The following is a 23,923-nucleotide window of genomic DNA, read 5'->3' as shown; positions in this document are numbered from 1 at the left end:
TCATGCGCATATTGTACATGTTTAATGGATGCTATTAGGTCGTTGTACGATTTCATAGCTGTTTGTGTTTGCCACTATTTTGTAGGACACATTCAAGCAAGCAATTGTACGCGAAATATCCATAGAAAGTTTGAACCTGAAGTGAAATCTGAACTCTTCTGAGTTTGATTAAAGTTTACCTTTCTCATTAGGATAAGAGAAAACATGCACCTGTCATAGCTGTTGGCACCATTTTTACGCAAAAAACGACAAAAAGGCTACAAATAGACGCAGAATAGGCAACGAAAAAATGAAGAATATACGACAGAAAGACAATAAATTAACGACAAAAAGGCAGTAAAAAGACAATATATTTGTTGTCTTGACAAAAAATAGAACGACGAAAACATGATAGCAAAGCGATGAAAAGTCAATAAAAGAAAAAGATGAACCGGCGAGAAAGATGAAATAACAAACAAAACCAATGACGACGGCGTCAAAATGGTAACAAAAAGACCGCCGAAAAAATGACAGAAAATTTAAAAAAAATAGAGATTAGAAAACGACGAAAATACGTTGAATAGTGACCATGAAAGACGTCCAAAATACGACATTGCAAAGACACCACGACAGACAACGAAAACGGAGAGAAGACAACAAAGAGGTCACGAAGCACGACGAAAAGGAATCGAAAAAACGATAATAAGATGACGAAAATATATCAAATAAGTGGTAAAAATGAGGGATAGCAAGATGACACAAGGAGGACGAATAGGTGACGAAATAACAGTGACAAACGATGGAAAGATGACGAAAATGTGATGACAAGTAAACGACAAAATGGCGAAAAAAGACGAAAGATGACAACAGTATGATGAAAAGACGTTGGAAACATGTCAAAGAAGTGACAAAAATGTCCAAAAACAAAATAAAAAACTGCATAAAGACGGTAATTTGATGCAGAAAACGCGATAAAAGACGACGAAAAGACATGAAAACATTAACAAAAATCACAAATATACAGAAAACCACGAAAACGATAAAAAGACGATTAAACGGCGTCGAACATAATAAAAACCATGCAAAAAAGAAGAGGGAAGGAAGACGAATATGCGACAAAAACAACGAAAAGGTAATGAAAAGACAATATAATTGCTAGACAACAACAAAATGGCAGAAAAGTGACAAATAGATAACCAAAACGGTGAAACGATTACAAATGAAGATGACAAAGAAACGGAAAAAAGACGATTAAATGACGACGAAAAAACACTAAAACAGTGACAAAAAAAGCAACAGAAATATGCCGAAAAAAGCGACGAAAATGTCCCTCAAACAGGAAAACGAAACAAAAAGATGACGTAGGCATGGCGAAAAGACGACGGAAAGATGACCAAAAAGTGATGCCAAATTAGCGAAAAGACGTTAAATTCGACAAATTTACGTTAAATATATGTCGAAACAATGCCAATGAGATGACAAAAAGACACTAAGAACGACGCCAAAGTAACAATCTGGGTTTTATTACACACTTATGATGGGATTTAAGACTAAAATTGGTCATGAAGACCGTCATAAGAGTACAATAAAACTCACCTTGTTACTTGGACGAATAGACTATAAATAGGTACAGAAAAGGTAACGAAAAATTTACGAAAGGAGACCAAAAAAGCGACCAAAAACAAAAACGATAAAAAGACCTTCAAAAGGTGTCAAAAACACTACAAAACGTGCAAAAAGAAGGCGAAAAGATGACGAATTTACGACGGAGAGATGATGAACAAACGACGAAACGGCAATAAAAAGTTGGCCGACATAGCAAAATTGACAAAAACGACGGAAAGATGACAAAAAAACAACGAAATGGCTCAAAAAGCAGATGTAAAGATATCGAAAAAATAAAAAAAAGACGACAAAACAACGACGAAAAAACGCCAAAATAGCAATAAAAACGGCAAATAGCTGCTGAAAAAAGCGGTAAAAAATACCACAAACAGAGGTAGAAAAATGGCCTACAAAAATGGTCGAAGACAAAAATACGATAAAAAATAACAAAAAGAGCATGAAAAGACGATCAAAATACGACAGAGTAATGACAAAAAGACGATGAATACGAAGAATAGAGGGCCAAAAAGTTGTCGAAAAGGTAACAATAAGATGACGGAAAGACGACAAAAGTGCGACGAAACGACAACGAAGAGATGGTGAAAATGCAGCGAAAAGTCGATGGAAAGATAACGTAAAAAGGATGACAACTAGGTGAAAACTCGATGAAAAAACGCCCAAGAAGCAAAAAAGATGTCAAAAATAATAAAAAAAACCGACCAAAGAACTATAAGTAGATGCGATAAAAAAGGGAAAACAGTGACAATAAATGCCAAGAGAAGATGTCAAATATCGGCTAAAAGACGCCATCAAGAACAAACAAAAACGCCATAAAATGGCAACAAAGCACTGAAAAGAGACAAAAAGACGGTGTAACGAAAAACGACGAACAAACGTTAAAAGGACAACAACAAAGAACAACAAAAAGACGATTGAAAAGTGTCAAAAAAAAAACGACGAAACATATAGAATAAAACGACGTTAAAAGGACAAATATGCGACAGAAAGACGATGAACGAATGACGAATATACAGTAACAAGACATTTTTGTCGGAACAAACGAAAAACTGGCAAAATAGTGACGAAAGAACTCCAAAAAAACTGCAAAACGCCGACAAAAATAACAAAAATGCGACGGAAATAACATGAAAGTACGATGACAAGACAAACAAAAAATCTAAAGCGTTACAAAAAGACGTACAAAAAGGGCAACAATGCATGCAAAAAACACGACAAAAAGATGTCGAAAAACTAATAAAAAGACAACATTTTTACTGTCTAGACCACAAACACATCGAATAGATAGAAAAAAGCAACGTAAAGGTGACAAAAACGGCGAAATAACGACAAAGGAAGCAAAAAGATGACAAAAACGAAGAAAATACTACAAATTGGCGATGAAAAGATGCCAAAACAAACGATAAAAAAGCAAAAGGTCGCTAAGAAAAGGGAAATCAATGTCAAAAACAGAGGTCAACAAACGATGAAAAGGCGATAACAATACAAACAATACAACATTAAGATGACAAGAAAACCTAATACCTAAAGACAACAAAAAATGACAAAAGACGGCGACAGGCATCGAAAAGACAACAATAAGATACCGTAAAGATGACAAAAGAACGTCGAAGAGTCAGCAAATAGACAACAAAAGGACGACGACGACGACCGCTATCGAGGGCCTCGGAAAGATGGTGACAAGTGAGTGAAAAAACGATGAAAAAAAGACTAAAGATGACCCTCAATACTATAAAAAGACACCAAAGAATCGACAAAAAATGTTAAAAAACGACGAGAGTATAAATAGTTGCAGAAAATGCAATGAAGAGACGATAAAAAGACGGCGGAACAGCGAAAAAAAATGCGTACAAATGACGACAAAAATACGGCATTAAGAATTACCGAAAACGCCCTAAAAACGATAAAAAATTACTAAAAATCGCTAAAAAGAGGCAGAATGAAGCGTATTAAAAAAACTGTAATAGAAAACTTAGAAAACAGCACACATCGAAATTAGTTCACATTTTTCTGCAAAACTAACCTAAACTTAATATTAAGAAAGCTTCAAATGAAGCATAAATTTCGATGCAACGTTCATTTAAATTAAAATTTGTTTAAAAATTTACTCAAATTCTGCTTGAATATTAAAATTATCGACTTACTTCTACCAGCCGAGAGCCGGGGTGTCTCTTGCCGTATCAAGAATTTCTCTCCACTGTACTCGGTTCTGAGCTACTCGTCGCCAATTCGTTGCGCATCTCGACACACCTGCTGCTTCAACCTGGTCGAACCATGCAGCACGTTCGGCCCCTCTATTCCTCCTGGTGCCTGGTTCTGCTGTAAAATAACGAAAGTCTCCTATTTTCCCCAAAGAAATTATTCGTTTTCCAAGAGCTTCGCTTGCTCCAAAAACTCGTAACTCTTGGACTAAATTTTGTAGAACAAATATTTTTTGTATAAATGTCAGAAAATTTTCACAGCAGCCACGCTCTTTCGGTTGGCACCCGAATGTTTTACTCACTAAACTACTGCCGCCCGTTATATTAGGCGATTTTATACCTAATTTCGTTTCATTCTCCCAATTATATGATTCCCCGTATACGCGCCACACACTTCCTTTGCGACGATAATATTTTTGAATGGCTGCTCTTTGTTTCTACCGCCGAGTAGATAGATTGTTATTTACTCGGTCAGTGCGATAGAAACAAAGCATTGCGTTGCCGACAGTCGCACGGTAAATCGAGTGATTATTTTATCATTTTTATTTACTAGTATGTGACTACACGTGGTCATGACGTAAAAAGTTGTAAAATATATCAAGAATTGTCGAATTAGAATATAACTGTTTTGTTGTCCAACAAGACTAGTACTTGTTACCATTCGTTTCAGTGTGTCATCTTTTGCAACACATGGCCCATTGCCATGTGCATCTGCACAAAATGCCTTTCTGCGTCAATATCCATATCCAAAGTTTAGATTGACACAACCTCGCAAATTCTTTTCTATTTTTATATTGCGAAGCAGCTCTTTCATATTCAGATTTGATCTTTAACGAAATCGCTGAAGTGTGCGCTGAACGCTTGAATTGTAATGCACATTTTTTAATTTTACAAAATAGAAATCTTAATCTGGCGCTAGCGAATGTATTTGGCTTTGCGAGACGAAAAAAGATCTCTGACGGCGAAAACTTATTAAGATATCGCGCCCCCCGTTTTGATGTAGATTTTCATTATGTGGCCCCCGACCCGACCTACTTTGCATATTCTAATCATAAAAATCGTTTCACGATTATTAATCTCGACGATCAAATCTACTTCAACGATTTAATCAACTCGGCTGCTGCGATAAGATACTCCATGATGACAGTACTGCCCGGGCAGGGCCCGTTCCCTTCGCAGAGCTCTAGCCGCTTATTGTTTCTCCTTCATCGTCCGGATCTGGATCGCATGACTCCTTGGGGGTAAAATTTATTTTCTGATGCTCCTTCTACTGCTGCTGCTGCTGCGGCTGCAGTAGCAGCCAGTAATGAACATTTTCCTTCGGCGATGTTTTTCCTCAAAGAAACACAGCTAACCGGCATGCCGAAAACTTTGGTTTCATCAGGGCTGGAATGTTCTGAATTTTTACGAGCCTATTGTTTGCACTGTCAGTCAGAAGGCAACTTCTTCGCAGTTTGGTTGGCGGCGACTGCATTGATGACACTAGACACGAAGGAAGTTTAATTAAAACCACAACTTATCTGTGGTGGATTATCGAACGTTTGTCATCTTGTGTGGCGGAGGTTACTGGATGCACTGCACCACAGGATCCCCTCCATTTAGGATGGTTTTTGGTGGTAAATCTATGAACGCTGTATTCTTCTTGTGCAGAATGACTCATGCACACGCCATTACCCTCAGCTTAAGCTCAGTACCCAGAAGTAAAAAGTATTCAACCATGGAGCGAACTTCGGTAATTAAAAACTGAGCGTCAGCAGAAAAAAAAACGGTCTGCCTCGGTTTCAAGATGGCTCCCGCAAAAGACTCACACTCACACGTGCTGCTGCTCCATTCTTTAGCAGTTCTGCACAAAACCCTGTCGGTTGGTCGGTCGGTCGGTGGTGCTGTTGCTGGTGGGATAAAACATATCTCAAAGAAACCCATTAAACAGAGATGTCATGGGAACGTGCACAGTGTTCCATTGTATGCGAATGTGGAGCTATTCAATGTAATCTGTCGTATTTTGTTCTCCCCCATAAGAGGTTTTTCCCACCCAGGTCCCGCGACCACGTCCACCGCCGCCACCAGTCGCTCCCAATTGCTCTGCAACAACACCTTTGGACTCCTCACTACTGACTGGCGGGCTGAAAAAGTTGACGATTGTTGTCTAGCTGGAAAAGTGACACACCGAGCGGAACCGTCGAGCAAGATGAAGGAATCGTGCAGCCCACGCGGAACCGCCGCCACCGGATGGACCGTATATGAATGGACGGCGACGGGGATCGAACCGAAGGGAGAAGGTTCGTTGACACGGTCAACGGCGTGCGGCCAATACAAATTTGTTTTGATAGACCAAGTCTAGCAGGGTGTTGAGATTGTGGTCATATATTTGCGAAGACCAGATTCGGGTTTCCTCAGGGGTGCTTTGGGATGCGGAAATTGTCTCCTACGGGTTATCATTTTCTGTTGATGAAAATACCCTGCTAGGGAAGCTGATATATCGCTCTGTAATATTTGTCGCAGTAGTATTATGTATTTCTTGCTCATCGAGATGGGTTTTCTCAGATATCAGTATCATTTAATTAGTTTGAGAGTAATAATTTTCAGTATTTGATGCTTGATTAATTTGAACTTTAATAGGAAAAACTATTAGGTACTAAGATAAGCATCAGCATCAAATAAAAAACAGGTCAAGTGTGAAATATTTCCCTAAGCAAAAGGTTGCATATTTAAATGAAACGGATATCAGTTCTTCAAAGAAACTGTTACGTTTGCAAAGGAAACTAATCTGTTTTTTCCTATCTTGTCCCCTTTTTCAGGAATACCAAAATGTCTCATCGGAGGTTGCAGATCGGAGCTATTCTCACATTTCTAACAGGTACGTACAGGAATCCACTGTTCTTTCCACCGTAAGTGAATTCCCAGCACCCAAACCAAAAAAGGTTCAACCGAGCCGAAGGCTCATATCTGTTATTTTTTCGGGTCTCCCTTTAGCACAGAGACACCTGAAGCCCGCATTCCTTCTTGAGGGTCGTGTGCTTTTGCTTTGTTTAGTTTAAAAACCGTCAAGAATCAAACTGGAGCGTCTCTCACATGGCGGTCCTACACGTGAACGTGGCGGACGTGAAGAGAAAGATAGAGCTTTTCTTTCTAGGTCATATCTGGTCTGGGGACAAAAGCCGAACAGCATTTTCAATGAATGGCAGCGTTGGTGATAGGGCACACTTAAAAGGCGCCCGCGTCGCTGGCTGTCGGTCGGTCGCTCGGTCGCTATCTGCTGCTAGTCCTGCTCCGTCGTAAGTGCACTTGAGCGCGCGGTAGAGCCTTCTGACTCCGACTCGAGCACAGTACAGGTGGGAATGGCGAAGCAGGTCGAACCATGGAGAAGGGACCACATTAATTACTTCCTCATAGTTGCGATACAGATTGAGATAGCCCGGCCAATCAGGACCGGGGTTTCGGGTTTCCAGCCAGAGCTACGCTCTGTTTGGGAAGAATGTGACGAAATGGAAAGGAATGTGTCACCGTCAAAAAAGGATTAGACATTTTTATGGGTGCCGCGCACGCACGGCAAAGGAAGACGTTTGATCTTGGAACCGATCCGATTCGGTGGCGATGAATCATCGCTTGTTCTTGCTGAATGTGTGCTTTTTTATTATTGGAAACTACAAACCTACATTAGTGCTTTGCTTTTTGCAAAGCTCATAAAAGCGTTTCAGCTAAGCCACTATTTCCGGAATGAAATTCCACTAAATTTAGACTCGGATGATGCTTATTCTAAACTCTAAATTTGTCGGAAGTCTTATCTCAAAGCCAACGGATGTCGTTTTGGGTTCCAGTTTACCGCATAATGTTCTTCATTTGACTTTGTTTTCTAATTCTAATTTAATGTAAATGAGTTCTCCGCTCTTCTCGGACAGTCGACAGCAACGGCGACAGCAGCCGTTTCAAAATTCAAATTATTACAAAAATAGCGTTAATTTTTTTTGCAAAAATTTAACTATCTATTTTTTGAAATCTGTGAGCCCTGAATAGCTACTACCCTGTTGAAATAATAGTTTTAATATCATCATCACTCATTTTTTTGTACTTTCACTAAGAGTAAAGCATGATTTATGGTACAAAAATAAACGTACGAATTCGTTTGTTATTTTCTACTACGAAGTAGATTCGTAAAGTTACTCCTGAATGGTTCGTACATATAATTGTGAATTTTTTCGTGCCAAGCATTATATTTTTGGACATTGTGTTTTTGTTGGACGTGTTTAATTAAATCTAAACCCGTATTTTACACAGAGACGTGTTTGCGTATTTTTCGTTAAGAGTGTATTTAAATGTCAACACAGCTTGCAAGTTTGTCTTGAATTTTTATTCATTTAATAACAGTGGTAATTATGAATGCAAAAAGGGAACTTGGTTTAAGTCCGTTTTTGAAAAAAATCGACCATATGATATATTAAAGAAACTGAAACCATCTGGGATAAACGAAAATATTCATCTTTTGTATCATCAAGCGATACAAGGAAAGCGGTTCTTGAAACATACTCCCCAAACCAAACCGTAAACGCACTGTAAGGACACCGGAAGCCATCAAACGAGTATTAGAGCGAATTCGACACGACCCAGATAAGTCACGACGTAAGATTGCCAAGTAACTGGGATTTTCGCTGTCAACCATGTAGAATATTTTGAAAGATGATTTTCGATTGATTCTATACAAAAAACAACGGGGCCTCAGAATGTCAGCAGCTGCTAAAGCGGCACAGTGATTGTAAAATTCTGTTTTCGGACGAAAAAACTCAAGTAACAATGCTGGTTTTATATCACACTTTTGACGGTTCTGGAGACTAAAATTGGTCATGAAAACTGTTATAAGAGTACAATAAAACTCGAATTGTAACTTGGGAATGTTGCAACAAAATGATCGGATATATGCAGCACATCTTTCTGATATTTCTTGGGACAAATTGGCTGTTCAATGGTTTCAGCATGTTTTCAGGATGATGGTGTGGGGATATTTTTCCAAAAATTTCCTAAAGTTTCCTCTGCTGTTCATTGAATCTGGTTATCTGGTGTTTAAATTAACACTAAATATTACATCGATAATGTATTGAAGACCCATTTGGTTCCCATCATCAAAAAACAGTAGAAAAATACACTAGTCTGCTTTCAATAAGATTCTGCACCGGTTCAATAGGCGAAAGCTACACAGGCTTGGCGGGAAGGCACTTTTCCGGATTTCTTCACCTGGTTTGAATCCTCAAAACTTCTATGCATGGCGTTACATACTAAGCAAACTAGAAAGCACCAAAGCATTGACTGTGGATACTCTCAAGCAACGTTTTAAGAAGATTTGTGTTGATTGGATTGGATTGGATTTGGTTGGGCTCAGGATATTGAGCGTGCCGCCTATAACGCTTTTCAACAACGGTTGCGACTGGTAATTCAAGCAAAGTGGAGGAAAGATTTGAATTGGACTAATTTGAGACAAATGTTGTATATTCAAAGTTATAATTTTTGCAAGCGTCTTATTTTTGTGACCATTTACTTTACTAACAGTTATTACTACTCACCCAGTAAAGCTTGACCCGTTTAATAAAGGACAAAAACAATTGCGTATATTTCGGATTTGAAGTTATAGGTAAAAAATATTCGTCACAGTTTCGAGGGAAACAAACAATCTTTTCTTGAAGTGCCGTACATTGGTTGGCGCACACTCGTTTCGCTTATGATTTTGTGAATCATATTCCACTAAGTTGTCATTTAAGTGGTTTTTTTGTCATCTTATTCGTAGCCAGCGGGGTGCTATCCCTATCTTAACGAACGGTGTTTGACAGTCGACTTAACGAAGGGCGCTATTGCAAGAAAAGCGCCCGTCTGACAGATAAATTTGCTGCCAATCTTGTCGAGATGTGCTGAGATGTTGGCAACAAAAACATGGCAGCCATCGCAAGCCCCTGTTCGTCGCCTTCAGTATTGTGCATGATAGCCCAATCTTCTTCTAATAATATAAAAGCTTTATTTGGTCTGTAACTAAAACCCCAGCGCCACAGTGGCGACTATCAAATGATTTGTACTAAGCCGCTAGTCGGCACCAGGTACAACTGAATGTTGTGTGCAAGTTTGATTCATTTTTCGGAAAGAGAGGAAGTGTCTGATGCGAACAATTATTTAATGCATGAACTACAAATTTTCGATATAGATAAAAAATATATTGGGTTGAGCAATGGCAGCTGGGGTTCGCATCCACGCCCTTTCGCTTGGTACCCGAATGTTTTACTTACTAAACTACTGCCGCCCGTTATTTTCTATCATTCTACAATCACAAAACACACTCCTCTTGCAACGATAATTTTCATATGACTACTCTTTACTTCTAACGCCGAGAAGATTAACTGTTATCTACTCGTTAAATGCGATAGAAACGTGCAGTCCGTTGCCGACAGTCAATTCGGCAGGTTGTTGTGTTTTTTCTTTTTGTTTGCTTGCATATGACTCTATACGCGGTTATGACGTAAACTCTTTTTTAGAAAGGAAGGAAGTGTCTGATGCGAAGTACGATTGAGTGGATGAACAGGAAAATTGCGATATAGACCAAAAATCTATCGCATTTCTATCGCATTTATCAAGTAGATAAAAGGTTATCTTCTCGGCTGTAGAAATAAAGAGCAGCCACATAAAAATTATGTCGTCGCGATAGGTTGTTGATTTTTAGAAGATTGAATCAAAAACCATAATTAATGAGATTGCTCTTGTTCAAAACTTGCCCTTGACCCGAGCAGGAGTGAAGAGCAAAATGATATCAAAAAGTGTTATGGATATCGAATCAAAATTTGGTCTTGTTTTGGCTGACATAGTTGGTAAAATAACAAAAAATAATATCAAAATTTTGCTCCTCTTCTTTTTTGCAAAAGAATAATTTGTGTTATCTGAATAACAAAGCAATAACATGACTGTATTCAGAGTTTAGAAAAACATATTTTAGTATTATTAAGGTATTGAATAACAAATGCGCTATCATATGAGATATTTAAAAATCATTTTATAAAATATTTATAATCTAAATCTCTTCAATCAATAAATTTTTTTTATGAAATATGTCGAAAGTCATTTTAAGGTCAAAATAAGATATGATAACAAAATCATTTATTAAACTCATCCTACAATCACTGTTTTAAATATGTACTCAATAACAAAATGTGTTATCAAAGTATTTCCATATCTATTCAATAACAAAATATAGCATTATAACACAGTTTGATATTGTTTTTATATTATTTTGCTCTTCGCTCGTGCTCGGGGAATTATGAACTAAATGTATCCTGGAGATTTCAACTGTTGGATTCTCGGTCGGTTCAATAAGCAATGCATTCTATACGAATTCTTTGTAGAATTTCTCGCAGACGACGCACACTTGTAACTTCAGAGCGTATCTTGCGAACTGTATTCACCACAATACAACACAGCTGTACTGTATCCTGGCCATCAATGTCGTTCCGGTCTTATGGTCGGAGTTATGGTAGGGACTCTCAGCCTGTACAGGCCAGGCAAGTACGCCTGAATATCCTGGATATTCCTGCCCCTGGAAGGTTTTTTTCCGCAGAGACTTGCTAAAGAATCTGCTAGAGTCCAGAGCCCTAAGTTAATCAGTCAGCTGTCGGAGTTCAACCGGTGCACATAAAAAGGCTCCTGTTGACTCTGATCCACGGAACCGTCGTTCCGAACTGGTTTTGTATCGAGTTTGCCTATCACTTAAGAGAGTTGAGAGCGACCCAAATACGTACATGACAATAAGAAAACATTTTCTTATATACGAAGACTAGTAATTTAAAATGTCATGACATTTTTTTCCTGTCGTGACTTCTTTTGTCGTAATGTTGAAATGACCCGGATTTGCCGCTTATGCTTACCAATTGTAATTACAATTTTTGACTGACAAACTAAAACCAGGTGTAAATAATCAATCTAATTTTCACTTTGCAGCATCATTTAACCAACTTAAAATTTTGGAAAGACTGTATTGATGTGTTTAAATCCATTATATTAAAAAATCATCCTCTGACGTACTTAGTTCTAAAAAAACACACGTCTGGATTCCTCACACCAAGAGCGATCATAGTCTGCAAACACTTTATACATTTTTTGCGATGCATATTAGAATGAAGGAGAATAGTCTGTACCGCACCGAAATGTAAATGACAGTAAGGAAAAAAATATCATCTCCCTCGTAACATTTTTTCTTGGTGCGTGTATGGTAGAGATATTCGGTTTCGAATCTTAGTAGAATCAAGCCATTCGATGTCAAGTTGCTTTAGCATGAGTTTATTCTCAGGTCCCTCATTTACCCTTCCTTCATGCTGAATTCTATATATTTACCCACTGAAGCCTCTTGACAGTGCAATAGTCCCTCCTATAGTTAAGTGTACTGGTCAGAGGAACGAAGGAGTTCTCGCCAGGGACGGCTATAATATAGGATAGTACTGGTAGCGAGGAATAAGTGGATAAAGTAGATCAAGCTTTGAAGGAAGGGTAAAACCTAATACACTCAAGCACACAAAAAAGTTTAATAAGCATATCGCTCACTCAATAGCGATTATAGCAAAAAGAAATGCAGTGTAGGTCATACAGCAAACACCCGGGCGATATTACAATAGATCAACTATACTGGTCGCAGTAATGAGTCCTCGCATGGAAAAAATGATAGAAACATGTTGAATGACTGCACAGTAGTCCAAAAGGGCGAAAAGTGGAACTTTTTTCCTGGTGTATTTTGTTTTCATTTTATCATTTATGGTACTCAGCACTTTTTTTCGAATGAATATCCCCCTTAATCTAAAACTGTCAATAGTTTGTCATCGCTAACTATAATAAAAATAAAAAAATAACTTTTTTGTGTTACGAAATATAGACATAGTTTCTTTGACAAAGTTGTAAATATTGTAAAAACAAACAACTTTGCTGAAAAATTTAAACTTCTATCTTTAGCGAGTGCTGAACTGTAGGGCATATTTTTTAAAACTTTTTTAAAAATTGGTTTTTCATACTTAGCTTTTCTCAGTTTATTTAAGCTTTATTTTTCCTTAACTTCGCTAGCCAGAAGCGATAACTTTGTAAGGAAAGGTCCTAGAGATTTGCAACCTTCTGCAAAAACATGTGTGTTGAATCTTTCAATAATCGCCTAAAACCATATACTCTTGTAAAATGCAACTAACATACGCTAAATACGAAAAACTCAGTTTTAAAGAATTTCCAAAGAAATTGCTCCATAGCTCTGCACTCGTTAGAGATAGAAATTTCATTTCTTTAGTAAAATTGTTTACCTTTATATTTTCTAAAACTTTGCCGAAGGAACCATGTGTCTATCTACGAACACCAAAACATGGACGTGTATCGAGCCTTTAGTGAACGCGAAATATATAAGACGTATGCTTGCCTTACTCTCATTTGGGTGGTTAGGAACAAGCGAAACTCATACAAATTTATAGTTCTCGACTTAAGCTGTAAGATGAAGCGCTGATTTCATAAATCCGCTTGCCCCATTTTACCCCATGGGCTCGTAAAGCTATGGAAATTTAAAGCTTGAATATGCGATAACTTAGCAAGTAAAGGTCCAAGAGATATGTGGTCTTCTGCAAACCGTGTATTTTAAGAGCTTCGATAACTGCCTAGAGCATTGTATTCTTGTGAAATGCAACTAAGAAAAGCTAAGTATGAAAAACCAATTTTTAAAGAATATGCCCTATAGTTCAGCACTCGATAATCATAGAAATTTTATTTCTTCAGCAAAGTTGCTTGTTTTTACAATATTTACAACTTTGCCGAAGAAACTATGTCTATGTTTGCTAACACAAAAAAGTTATTCTTTTATTTTCATTCTAGTAAGCGATGACTGACTTTTGACAGTTTTAGATTAAGGGGGATATTCATACGGACAAAAGTGCTGAAGAACATAACTAACAGCTAGGGTCGTCGCTCTCGTTTTTTGTTGCAGCTCGAACTGCTGAAATCGATTACTCGCGAGGGTTTGCACTCCCGCCCGTGAGTAGCACCGGGGGCGAGAATGAAGAAGAAAAGAAAAAGTGATGCAAAACCTGTATCCCAGTGCGCCACTACTATGCTTCACGGGCAGCTGATTGCTCAGGAAATATTGGACTCGCGAAAAAGCCATGCAGGAAGACGATGTGAGGATGTGCGTGCGCGAGTGTGTAGGTAGCAAGATGTCTGCACACAGCAACTGCGGCTGTTTGTTTTGCATGTGCGGCGTAAGCGTTGAATGCTATGCTTCTCATATTCACTCGCTTGAGAGAAGACAACGTTGGCTTCTCGCTCGATTTGCAACATTCTAATTATTGGGCCTGAGTCTGCTTTCGTGTTTTATAAATCAGGAGAACCAATTTATAACTATAAAATGAATGTGCAATCATAGTGGTCGACATTGGTAGGAATTAGTAATAGTTCTTACCTCAGAATTTGGAGAATAGACGGTAGGTATAAAATGGAAGTAGACCTAAGTAAATTTCGTTAATAGTATCCGTAAGGCGGGAAACAATCTGAAACGAAAAGAGCGTAAAATTAGACTAGAGAGGATAATTGAAACAGTATTTACTAGATTCGTAATTCGTTACTTATTGTCAAATTAGGCAATCCGTGATTAGAACCAAGTTATAATGGGAACCAATTATAACCGGATTCGAGCTCATTTCCTAGGCCTTTATGATTTGCCGCTATTGCGCAATCCTCAAAGCACAGACGACTGGGTTGGGTAGTTATTATTTTTTCTTTATATTCATACTCCACTAAGCAGCTCTACGGAGAAACTTTAGTTTATTGAATTAAAACTGACGTGCTTGCTTCCAATAGATTACCAGTCATCCATTTTGAAAACTAACTGAATCGAATCCTAAATGGGCGTTATACGTGCATTTAAGATCTCTTCGTACTAATAAATATTAAAATGTTTGTCCAAAGTTGTTTGCTGTTTTCCATTTAAAAATGAACAATCCTTTCTGACAAGTCAGAAAACCTTCATTGGCCTTAAAGCTGTTTAAAAATCGTTTTTCAAATATGTTTCATACGGATTATTCAATAGCCCCAAATAAAACATATGCAATAATAAGTTTGCATTGAGAAGGTTAAGTCGTTTTATAGTTATGCATGCTGGTTTTATGAGATTTCGTCAATGTATCAAACCATAACAAATCACGTTATAATTATACGTTTCAGACACTCTAAACTATTTCCACGTCATCACATAAAAAACGTTGGTGATCATTTTTTCCATCAATAAAAAAGTACTGTTGACAGTAATTAAAGTTTTAATGACTTTTTGAAGAGCATATAATACAATGATGGTTTCGATAGTACCAATGGTTATAAAAACCCAACCTAGCTTGTTTAATATATTCTAATTCTTTTTTCTTCTGTTTGAGAGTAGGCTACAAAATAACCTTGTAGTTAACGATGAAACAGTAAAACCGGAGCCTTACTTTGGAGCCTTAATGGGTTTACATAATATTCGTTTGGCATTGGAGTTTGGCATAACAAGCATATTATAACGGCCACATTAAACTATGTATAAATAGCAGACCGCAAGAGACACCGTAATCTAAACTAACTTAGAACAATAGTTACACACTATTCGGAAATTTATTCATATTATTATGATTATCATTATCATGAAGTGAGAATAATAGATGAGCCTGTGAGCCGCAATTAATTTATTTTTGTGTAAAGTCTACACTTATTAGTTTATAGAATTAATCCAGTGATCAGCCAAAAGCACTTTCAATTACGAAAACCACCCAAATGAAGGAAAACAATCTGATCGCATCAGCGCAAATTCGATTAGGACGGCCGATTAATCGTCATAGTCTCCCGGATCGCAGCGGCAAGCCAGCAACAGCAGCGGCAGGATCATAATTCGCAAGCGAATCAGCATTTCGCGAGCAGCATCCAAAGCAACCGAAAAAACCACTCTAGCAAGAAATAGCCAATAAATGCTGCCGAAACCAGATGCGCTATTTACTAATACCCTGCACGCGTTCTCTGTTCCTAGTTCTAGCTTCAGAAGAGTTCGTCGGATTTGTGAGCCCGAAAGCCCAGCTCGAATGCGGAAACTTGGCGAAGCGCGAAAGAAGCAGCAGCTCAGCACCAGGCAGTGCCACAGCAGTGTGGTTGGTTGGTTGGTTGGCAAGTCATTAAACTGTGAACAATCGATGCGCGTGGGTTTTCATTTTTCGAGCCGGGCCACGTCGAGCCATGGCCGCAGTAAAGGAAACCGAAAGGATGAATGCGGGAAGATGAGGAAAAAAACGGAAGAATTAAAATCTTGAACGAGCAACGAACCGAAAAGGCGTTTGAGGTGGTTCGACTTGGGTTGGTTCGATCGGGAAGTTGATTTTTCTACACGCTTGAGAAGCTTCGGAGCACAATGGAAAACGATGCCAATTTAAATTCTTCCCAGCCCAGTGGCTCTAAGTCGGCGCTGGCTGGCTGGCTGGCTGTTTTGAGCGAATGTCAAGATTCCTCTGAGGGCTCTGTTGTAGACCTAAGCTAAGTGGATCAACATTGGTGGTATGCTTGACCGATCGCGGAGAATTGTTTTGTGTAATTAGTTGAAAATTTAAGACACACTTAGCTTTTTTTATCTTCTTTCCAACAAACTTAATATCATTTCTTTCAATACTCGAACAGCGTTCATCCCAGCCAATTGATTTGAACAACTTTTATCCGTTAAGCTCTCTGCACGCCAACAAACGAACTTATCATCGGATCCGAACTAGCAAACAAACTGACGACGTCACCGGAACAGCAAATCCATCTGAGCCCCGCCAAGTCCTCTCCATCGGGAGACCCCAAATCCTCGTTTTCCTCGTAAAATCCTTCCCGAAGCCGAACGTTTGCTGAACTTTTTTTCTAACTTTTCTAATTGAATTCTCCCGACACCGACAACATCCTAGAATGGCCCGCTGTCCGAATGTGTCATTCCTGTTTAAAGTGTGCGATTCTCTTTTGTTACGTGCTTATCTACTATTTCGAGCAGCATCCTTCGTCCTGTGGCTGTCCTCTGCCCGGCCTCGGCCTCGGCCTGGCCTGCCCGTCCATCACAAGCGGTGACTTGAAATCATTCTCGGATCCCTCCGGAGGGAATCCCCCCTGCTGGGATGGAATCGACTGGAGATGCTCGAAGGCAAGCGAGAAGGCGGATGACTGGAAGATTTATTGTAATAGTTTTTATTTGACTTTTATCAAGAATTATTACACCTCCAGTTCCTGGCTGGCTGGCTCGCTGGCTGGCAGTCCAGTTCCGGTCCGGCTGACCCGGGTGTAGTAGCTGGTTTCTGTTTGTTTTGAACGAAGCACGTCCTTCACAACGAGCAGGCAGCCCCTCGGTTGGGCAGCGGAGGCCACAGCAGCACGGGAACTGGGGCATGTAATTTGAACCTATATAATGAACCTAAACCGAAGTCCGTCGGTTGTCGCCAGCAGCAAAAGCACAGGAATATCCCCAGCATCCCCAGCAACGATGGGTAATCTTCTTTCGTTTTGATGAATTTGCATTTTGTTTCCTGGTGCTGAAAATGGGGCTAGATAAAAATTAAATTATATCTATTCCCGTGGCTTTTGCTGTGTGGCAGTTGGATAAAAGCTTTCAACGTAATTGCTCGCATTAGCATACTTATTGAGTGTGTTACGCGGGAGGTTACATTTTTTTGCCTGATACCAGTTGTATTTTAATAGTCCAATTCACAGGAAATTAGGAAGTTTTAAATACTGTTTGCGTTAGTCTACATGATTCCCTCTCTAATATGTGATTTAATGTGTTTTAATTTACTTCAATACTATGATATGATGCTAACCTAATTGTCCTTTACGATTGTAAATCTAAATTCGATTGTGTAAATTCTATCTCACACCATTTTATAAGCAAGAGGCTTTAGTACTCTCTACGAAAAGTGGCGAGCCAGTCTTGCTTAGTTTGAAAATTTTTACCCGTCGTCCTAGAACATTGAATTTTATCATGGTTATTGGTTAGATCTACATTCTACATGTATTCTATGTATTCTATGACATCGAATTACACCAGCAATAACGTCGATTTTTACCTACATTCATTTTAGTTTTTTTTCGCATTGGCATTTCGTTTCAAATGACCCGCATGCAGTGGCTGGAAAATTCGCGAAAAAATTATTATTTGAATTGATGAACATTCCTCATGTACATCCACTATTCGCCTGACCGATTTAGTATACTCGGAGATGCCCGGGCACGTCGAAAAGTATTCAAAATAGTATCACCATGAAAAGATGATAGTTTAAAGTAGTGTTAGTTGCTTTAGAAGTAGCAGAAGGTGTTATTTCCCACTTTTGCGTTGCACACGATATTCGTATATTCAGCGACGTTTTGAAGCGTGAATGTATGTGGCTCATTAGTTATAGGCGAATTGAACCATTCGCTTCTCTGTTTTCTCGTGGTAAAATCTATATATTCATTTTGCGAATTTGCCAACCTCTGCCTATATGCAATCCTTACTCAAATCTGTAGCCTCCCTTGTGCGTCTCCTTGTACTACCATGTAGCACATTCGTAGTCCTACGTTAAACCCGTCCTTTAGAGTCTCTCGGCCCCTGCTCGGCCTTTAGAGACTCTCTTTTTTCTCCATTTCTATAATTTATTATTATTATTCACCTTTAGTAGAACAAACTATACCAAAATCCAAAACGAGACAGCCCAAGCAACAATGTTAGTTTTATTGTAGTTTTATGGCGGTTTTCATGACCAATTTTGGTCTTCAATGCCATCATAAGAGTGTGATAAAACCCAAATTGTTACTTGGGAGTACTGAAGGCTAAAAGTATTTGAACAAAAACGATCAACAATTTTTTGGTAACAAACAAAAAAAAACAGTTAATAAAAGTACATATCCTAAAATCCCTAATGAAGACCCAAATGGGGATCGAAACGTTCGCGTAAAAAGAAAAATTTGGCCTCTACTAACATTTAATGACTGACCGGCCGAAATTCCAATCTTTCGATATATAAATATCAGTCGTCAAATACCCGTTAATAAAAACAATGTTGCCCTTAAAAGCACCGTTTGACTGGCACATGGCCCAGAAGATGTTTTTCTTTGAGAGAAGAAGCTCGAACCTAGAATTTTACTGACTGGATTACACTCTCATGTATCGAAACAGTCAATCGGATACTCAATAAGCATTCTTCTCATGTGAAAGCTTCTGTTTGTTTCCACACTTTTGTATCCAGAGGATATATCCATGTGACGTCTGTGTTTGGGAAGTGTATGAATTGTGAAAAAGGTCTTTGATTAGCGTTTGAAGCACAGTTTGCTATCTATGTGAATCATTTCGTAGTAAAGTTTCTCATTTCGCATTTAAATTGATTTTTCTCGGTGAAACCATTAAATTATAACTTATCGTTAACGTTTCAGCTTACTCTTTTCAGCCATCCTCAGAACTCATTTATTTAAAAAAAGGTACAATTAATAAATAAAATTCATGTTACAAGGTTCACTTACAAACAAGTTATAAACATTTAAATTCAAACCATTTGTTACCGTTGCCGGTTCACTGTTTCAGCGTCTAAGTGATCTGCTTTGGTTTACCAATCCGTTGGTAGCCGCATCTTGCTGTAGATTCACCGCAGTTTCTGTTCGATTGATAAAAAAGTATGAAATCTGTGCTTAAGGGTACGAATGAAAGCCTCACGTAGGACTGCGATTGCAGGTTTAATACGACAGAGCTTGACATTTTGCAAATGTCTGTTAAGTAAATTTTTAATTTACTGTATTGTAATAAATGCTCTGAAACCTTCCTATAAATTTGGTTCAAGAAAACTTTAAATTACCTAAATACCCGTGCTCTGTATATCAGTTGTATCCGTTTCTTAGAGTTTGTAGTTCCACTAAGAATTTCATCAGGCCACAATCACACTTCTGGTCTGGTGATTGGTGTCGATATCGCATTTTAAAAATTTTTGTGACTTGTAGCCTTAGTTAACTTTAGGTAAATGACTAGAAACGAATGTTAACTGCTTTAAGGATCTTGCACAAAATATAAAACATTTGCCATTGGACGCACAACTTACGGTTGAACGGTAGAAAATAAATTAATAATCCGGGTTATCATTTACCACTGGTTCACACTCCCCTATTTCCTTGAAAATAATTAATACTTAGCACTATTTATTATGACAGGTTGATTTGAAATATAGTTGCCTTTCAACCAATATACAAACAACGAGTTGAAATTATGACAGTTAAAATATCATCAATTAGCTAACGTCCTCTGCAGATTAATACACCGAAGTCGCTTCTTACGCAGTTTGTTTTTTACGTGAATTTCGGAATTTACGCGGGTTTCTTTTCACGCGAATTTCACAATTTACGCGGATGTGCTCAGTTAGTCGATTTTTTCGCGTAGTATTAAAATCCATAAAGTTTTTTACGCGCATATTTGGTTTTTTTGCGCGAATTTCGGAATTAACGCGGATTTTGGAATTTACGCGGGTTTTTTACGCAAACGCGGAACGTATCCTTCGTGTAAACAGCGAATTGAGTGTAGTTTTTTTTTGTCACTCTGTTTATCAGTTATTTCACACTTGATAGCAATACCATCAAAAACATGTAAACAATTGCATGCAACTAATTGTAAAACATCAAATTAACAGTCGCTAATTTAATTCTTTCTCAGTTTAAAAATTACTGCATCACATCAAATGCTTGAATATTCCGTCAACCCCTTTTTCATGGAAGACATCAGTTTTGAATAAATTCTTTCAGTATATCGATACAATCGGCCGAAAGAGAGGGTTGGTCGGTCACTTTTTCACAACTGTTCGCTTTCAGGACATCAAATTGGACTACGTATATAGCGGTCCTAAGAAATACTGTGGGTATGGAGAGACATCACTTTTTCTGGCACACTTCCTTAACACAGACATCAAATGGATCCCGGTTTGTAGTGGTCCTGAAAAAATGTTAGGACGAGAGGACTGTCACTTTTTCTGGCGTACTTCCCAAGCACAGATATCAAAATAGTAAAAGTCTGAACGTCGGAAAGAATCTTCGACCTTTTGAGACGAGAGGGCTTTGTCGCTTTTTTTTCCAAAAATAAAGTAATCGAAATCACAGGAGTATTGGAGCAAGGCAATCACAAAGAAAATGTATGGGGATATTTGACTTTGAAACTTTGCGCTAACTTTGGCTCATTCGTGATTATAATAGAAATCACATAATTGCTACATCGATTATGAGTCGATCGGTATCTAAAGCTTGGAATAATGAATGGATAATTTGCAGAGCTGTTAGCGTTCAAAATCTTTCATATATTCGCATTTTTTTAATTATCTCAAACCTTGCCGTAGTCCTACGTAAAAAATGTGTACGAGACAGTTCAGACAGAATTAGATATATTTATTGTTATTGTTTATAGAATTAGATATAATTTACAATATTGCTTAACTAAGTATTGCTTTACGCCTTGTCGTAATGATCCCAAGCAATAATTTGAGTTTTATTGTACTGTTATAGCGGTTATCAAGACCAATTTTGGTCTTAAATGCCATCATAAGGGTGTATTAAAACCCAAATTGTTACTTGGGATGCTATAAAGCTGTAATACCGCTGCGCTGGTAGCAAAAAAGCGCTCGTTTTGCTACCAACGATGTAACGGCCTTGTAGAACAACATCTAATAAATATAGAGAAATACTTACTTCAACAATATTGTAGGTTATTACTAACTCTATGACTGACTCATACATAACTTTATGAAATTATGCTTGATCAAAAGTGCAAAATATAGAATGAATTTAAATGATTTGTACACAAAAATGATTCCAAACAAATGAATTATCAAGAGACACTTCCAAAGCCCAGAACATCGCTAAAAAGGAAATAACCTCAATTTAAGCTTAACTAGTAGTCATTGATTTTTCGTCGGAGAGCCCAATTTCGGAAGCAGTTTTTGGGCCCAAAAGCGGGGATGTGTTTATAGAAAAGTATTCACTGCATTCTTCATGCCAATCTGAACACAGCGAATATATTTTCATGAACAACATTTTTGTTTCAAACATGACGATGACGACTTCAAATCGTCGAAAAGTCCGGAAAATGCCTGAACAAAATGCATGATTTCCAAATGAAATTAAAGTCCCCAAGACGCCCTGTAGTGTCCTAAAAATCGTTAAAATTCTCAGAAATAGCCTAAAAGGAAAGTAATTCCAATTGTACCCTTTTACATACTTTACTTTAGTGTCTACAGTCCGCTATCGATCCTGCACCGAACGAATTTTGGTCCTCCAGTACTATGGGTCCTGTGCTGTCGAACATCAACTGAATGTGCATCGTCCTCGAAAGCACGCATTCATTGGGTGCCGAGTGTGCCCCGAAGTCTACAGTCCCTTACTGGTTCTCTGCTGAAAACAACTTTAGTTACTCTTTCTTGGACATTCTGTTCTGGCCACTTGACCAGCCCAGGTTCATGTGTCTGCGCCACACTCCATTTTCCATTTTGGCACTAAATATTGATCGCAGAATTTTACGGTCAAAAACCCAACCTCAGCCTATTTTAGGGTCTATGATTCACCATCCAGCTCCATCTCGGCACCAACACCATTTGGACTTTCACGTTCTGTGCCATCAACCATGTACTTTGTTTCGACGGTGTTGTAAGTAAGTGGTAGTTTCGCTGCTTCCCAATTAAAAGGCCTTCTCCATTGCTCTACGGTTGATTTCGATGATATCGATTTCAACCACAAAACCAAGAAGCATGTAAGTATGTTGAATTGCAGGTTAGAGAGCGCATTTTCTTGTTTCAATCCATCCAACGTCATGAAAACGGCTGAGCGGTCACTATTGCTATTCTATCCAGCGTCACACGAATCAGTATAAGTAGTTTCGTTGGAAAACCATGTTCTGGCAGTATCTAACACAGCTCATTTCGATTGATTAAATCGTACATCGCGTTAAAGTCCGGAAAAACAGATGATGAGTCTGTTTGAGAAGAAGTATTCCAGGAACTTATCTAGTATCTGATGCATGGTGAACTTTTTCTTTATCGTGGAGTGGACCTCACATAAATCAACCGACGAGGGATAGCGCTAACGGTCTCAGTCTACAGAACGGGATATAGGAGAGCATCTTATGTTGTGTTTTTTATCGACTGGATTCAATTGTAACTGTTAGTATTTGGCAGGGCAGTCTTCGGAGAGTTTTATCAAGACTGAAGTTTGATGTTTTCCCGACGTTTCGACACTTTGTTGGTGTTTTTTTCAAGAGGTAATATCATTTAGTCTTTTGTTCTGTTTTTAGTTGTGTATATATAACTGTCATTTAGGGTTGGTACATGAGTTTGAATATTTGAAAGATTTAAAAAGTCTTTCCTGCTTTATAGCTGTACTGCGGAACACTCCTAAAAACAGAACAAAATACTAAATGATATTATCCCTTGAAAAAGACCCCAACAAAGTGTCGAAACGTCGGGAAAACATGAAACTTCAGTTTTGATAAAACTCTCCGAAAACTGCCCTGCCGAGCATCTTATAGGCAGAATTGAGCAATGCAAAGCCTCGATATTTTTTTACTCTCAAGTCGATGTCCTTTTTATAAAAAAAGGGTACATCAGGTCATCCAACTACTCCTCCGGCATTTGTTCTTCCTCTCAGATCCTGACAATGATCCGGTGGATTACTCAGTATAGCCTCTCGCTTCCCGCATTTCAAACTTCAGTCAGAAAATATCTTATAATAGACAAATATGAGCATAATCATCAGCAAATAGTCAAGTTCGTGGATTTTCGCTTTTAAAACTTCAGCATAGTGGCGGATACAGCAACGGAAATTTTGGCAATTTTAGCAGGACAGCTAAAAAGCAACCCACCAGGAACTGCAATTTATTTCATTCGAGCAGCTCGAACAGAAAGTCTTCCGAAAATAACTTTTATCTGTAACATTACAAGGGAACACACCAACAACGATGACTGCCGAAGCCTATCTTTTCGTTTCTTCCTGCTTTCGAATGTCGTTTTACCTGAGGCTACGGCCAGAAAATTGTACGATTAATCCCATGGAAAAGAAATGCAATCATCATAACAATATCGGTTGATTGCCCCAGTGGAGGAGATAAA

At 38.3% G+C, this 23,923-nt stretch overlaps 1 protein-coding gene across 1 annotated transcript in view; it reads left to right on the top strand.

The window, feature by feature from the left end:
* Positions 1 to 6,611: 6,611 nt before the first annotated feature.
* LOC128735136 (kin of IRRE-like protein 1) overlaps positions 6,612 to 23,923 on the top strand; it is a 305,500-nt gene continuing 288,188 nt past the window's right edge. Inside the window, exon 1 of the mRNA XM_053829632.1 lies at positions 6,612 to 6,660. Within this exon, the coding sequence (XP_053685607.1) occupies positions 6,612 to 6,660 (49 nt within the window). The remainder of the gene's footprint in view (positions 6,661 to 23,923) is intronic.

The sequence above is a fragment of the Sabethes cyaneus genome, chromosome 2 (assembly GCF_943734655.1).
Source record: "Sabethes cyaneus chromosome 2, idSabCyanKW18_F2, whole genome shotgun sequence".
In the NCBI taxonomy this organism is placed as follows: Eukaryota; Metazoa; Arthropoda; class Insecta; order Diptera; family Culicidae; genus Sabethes; species Sabethes cyaneus.
This window is presented reverse-complemented; position numbering and strand designations above follow the sequence as displayed.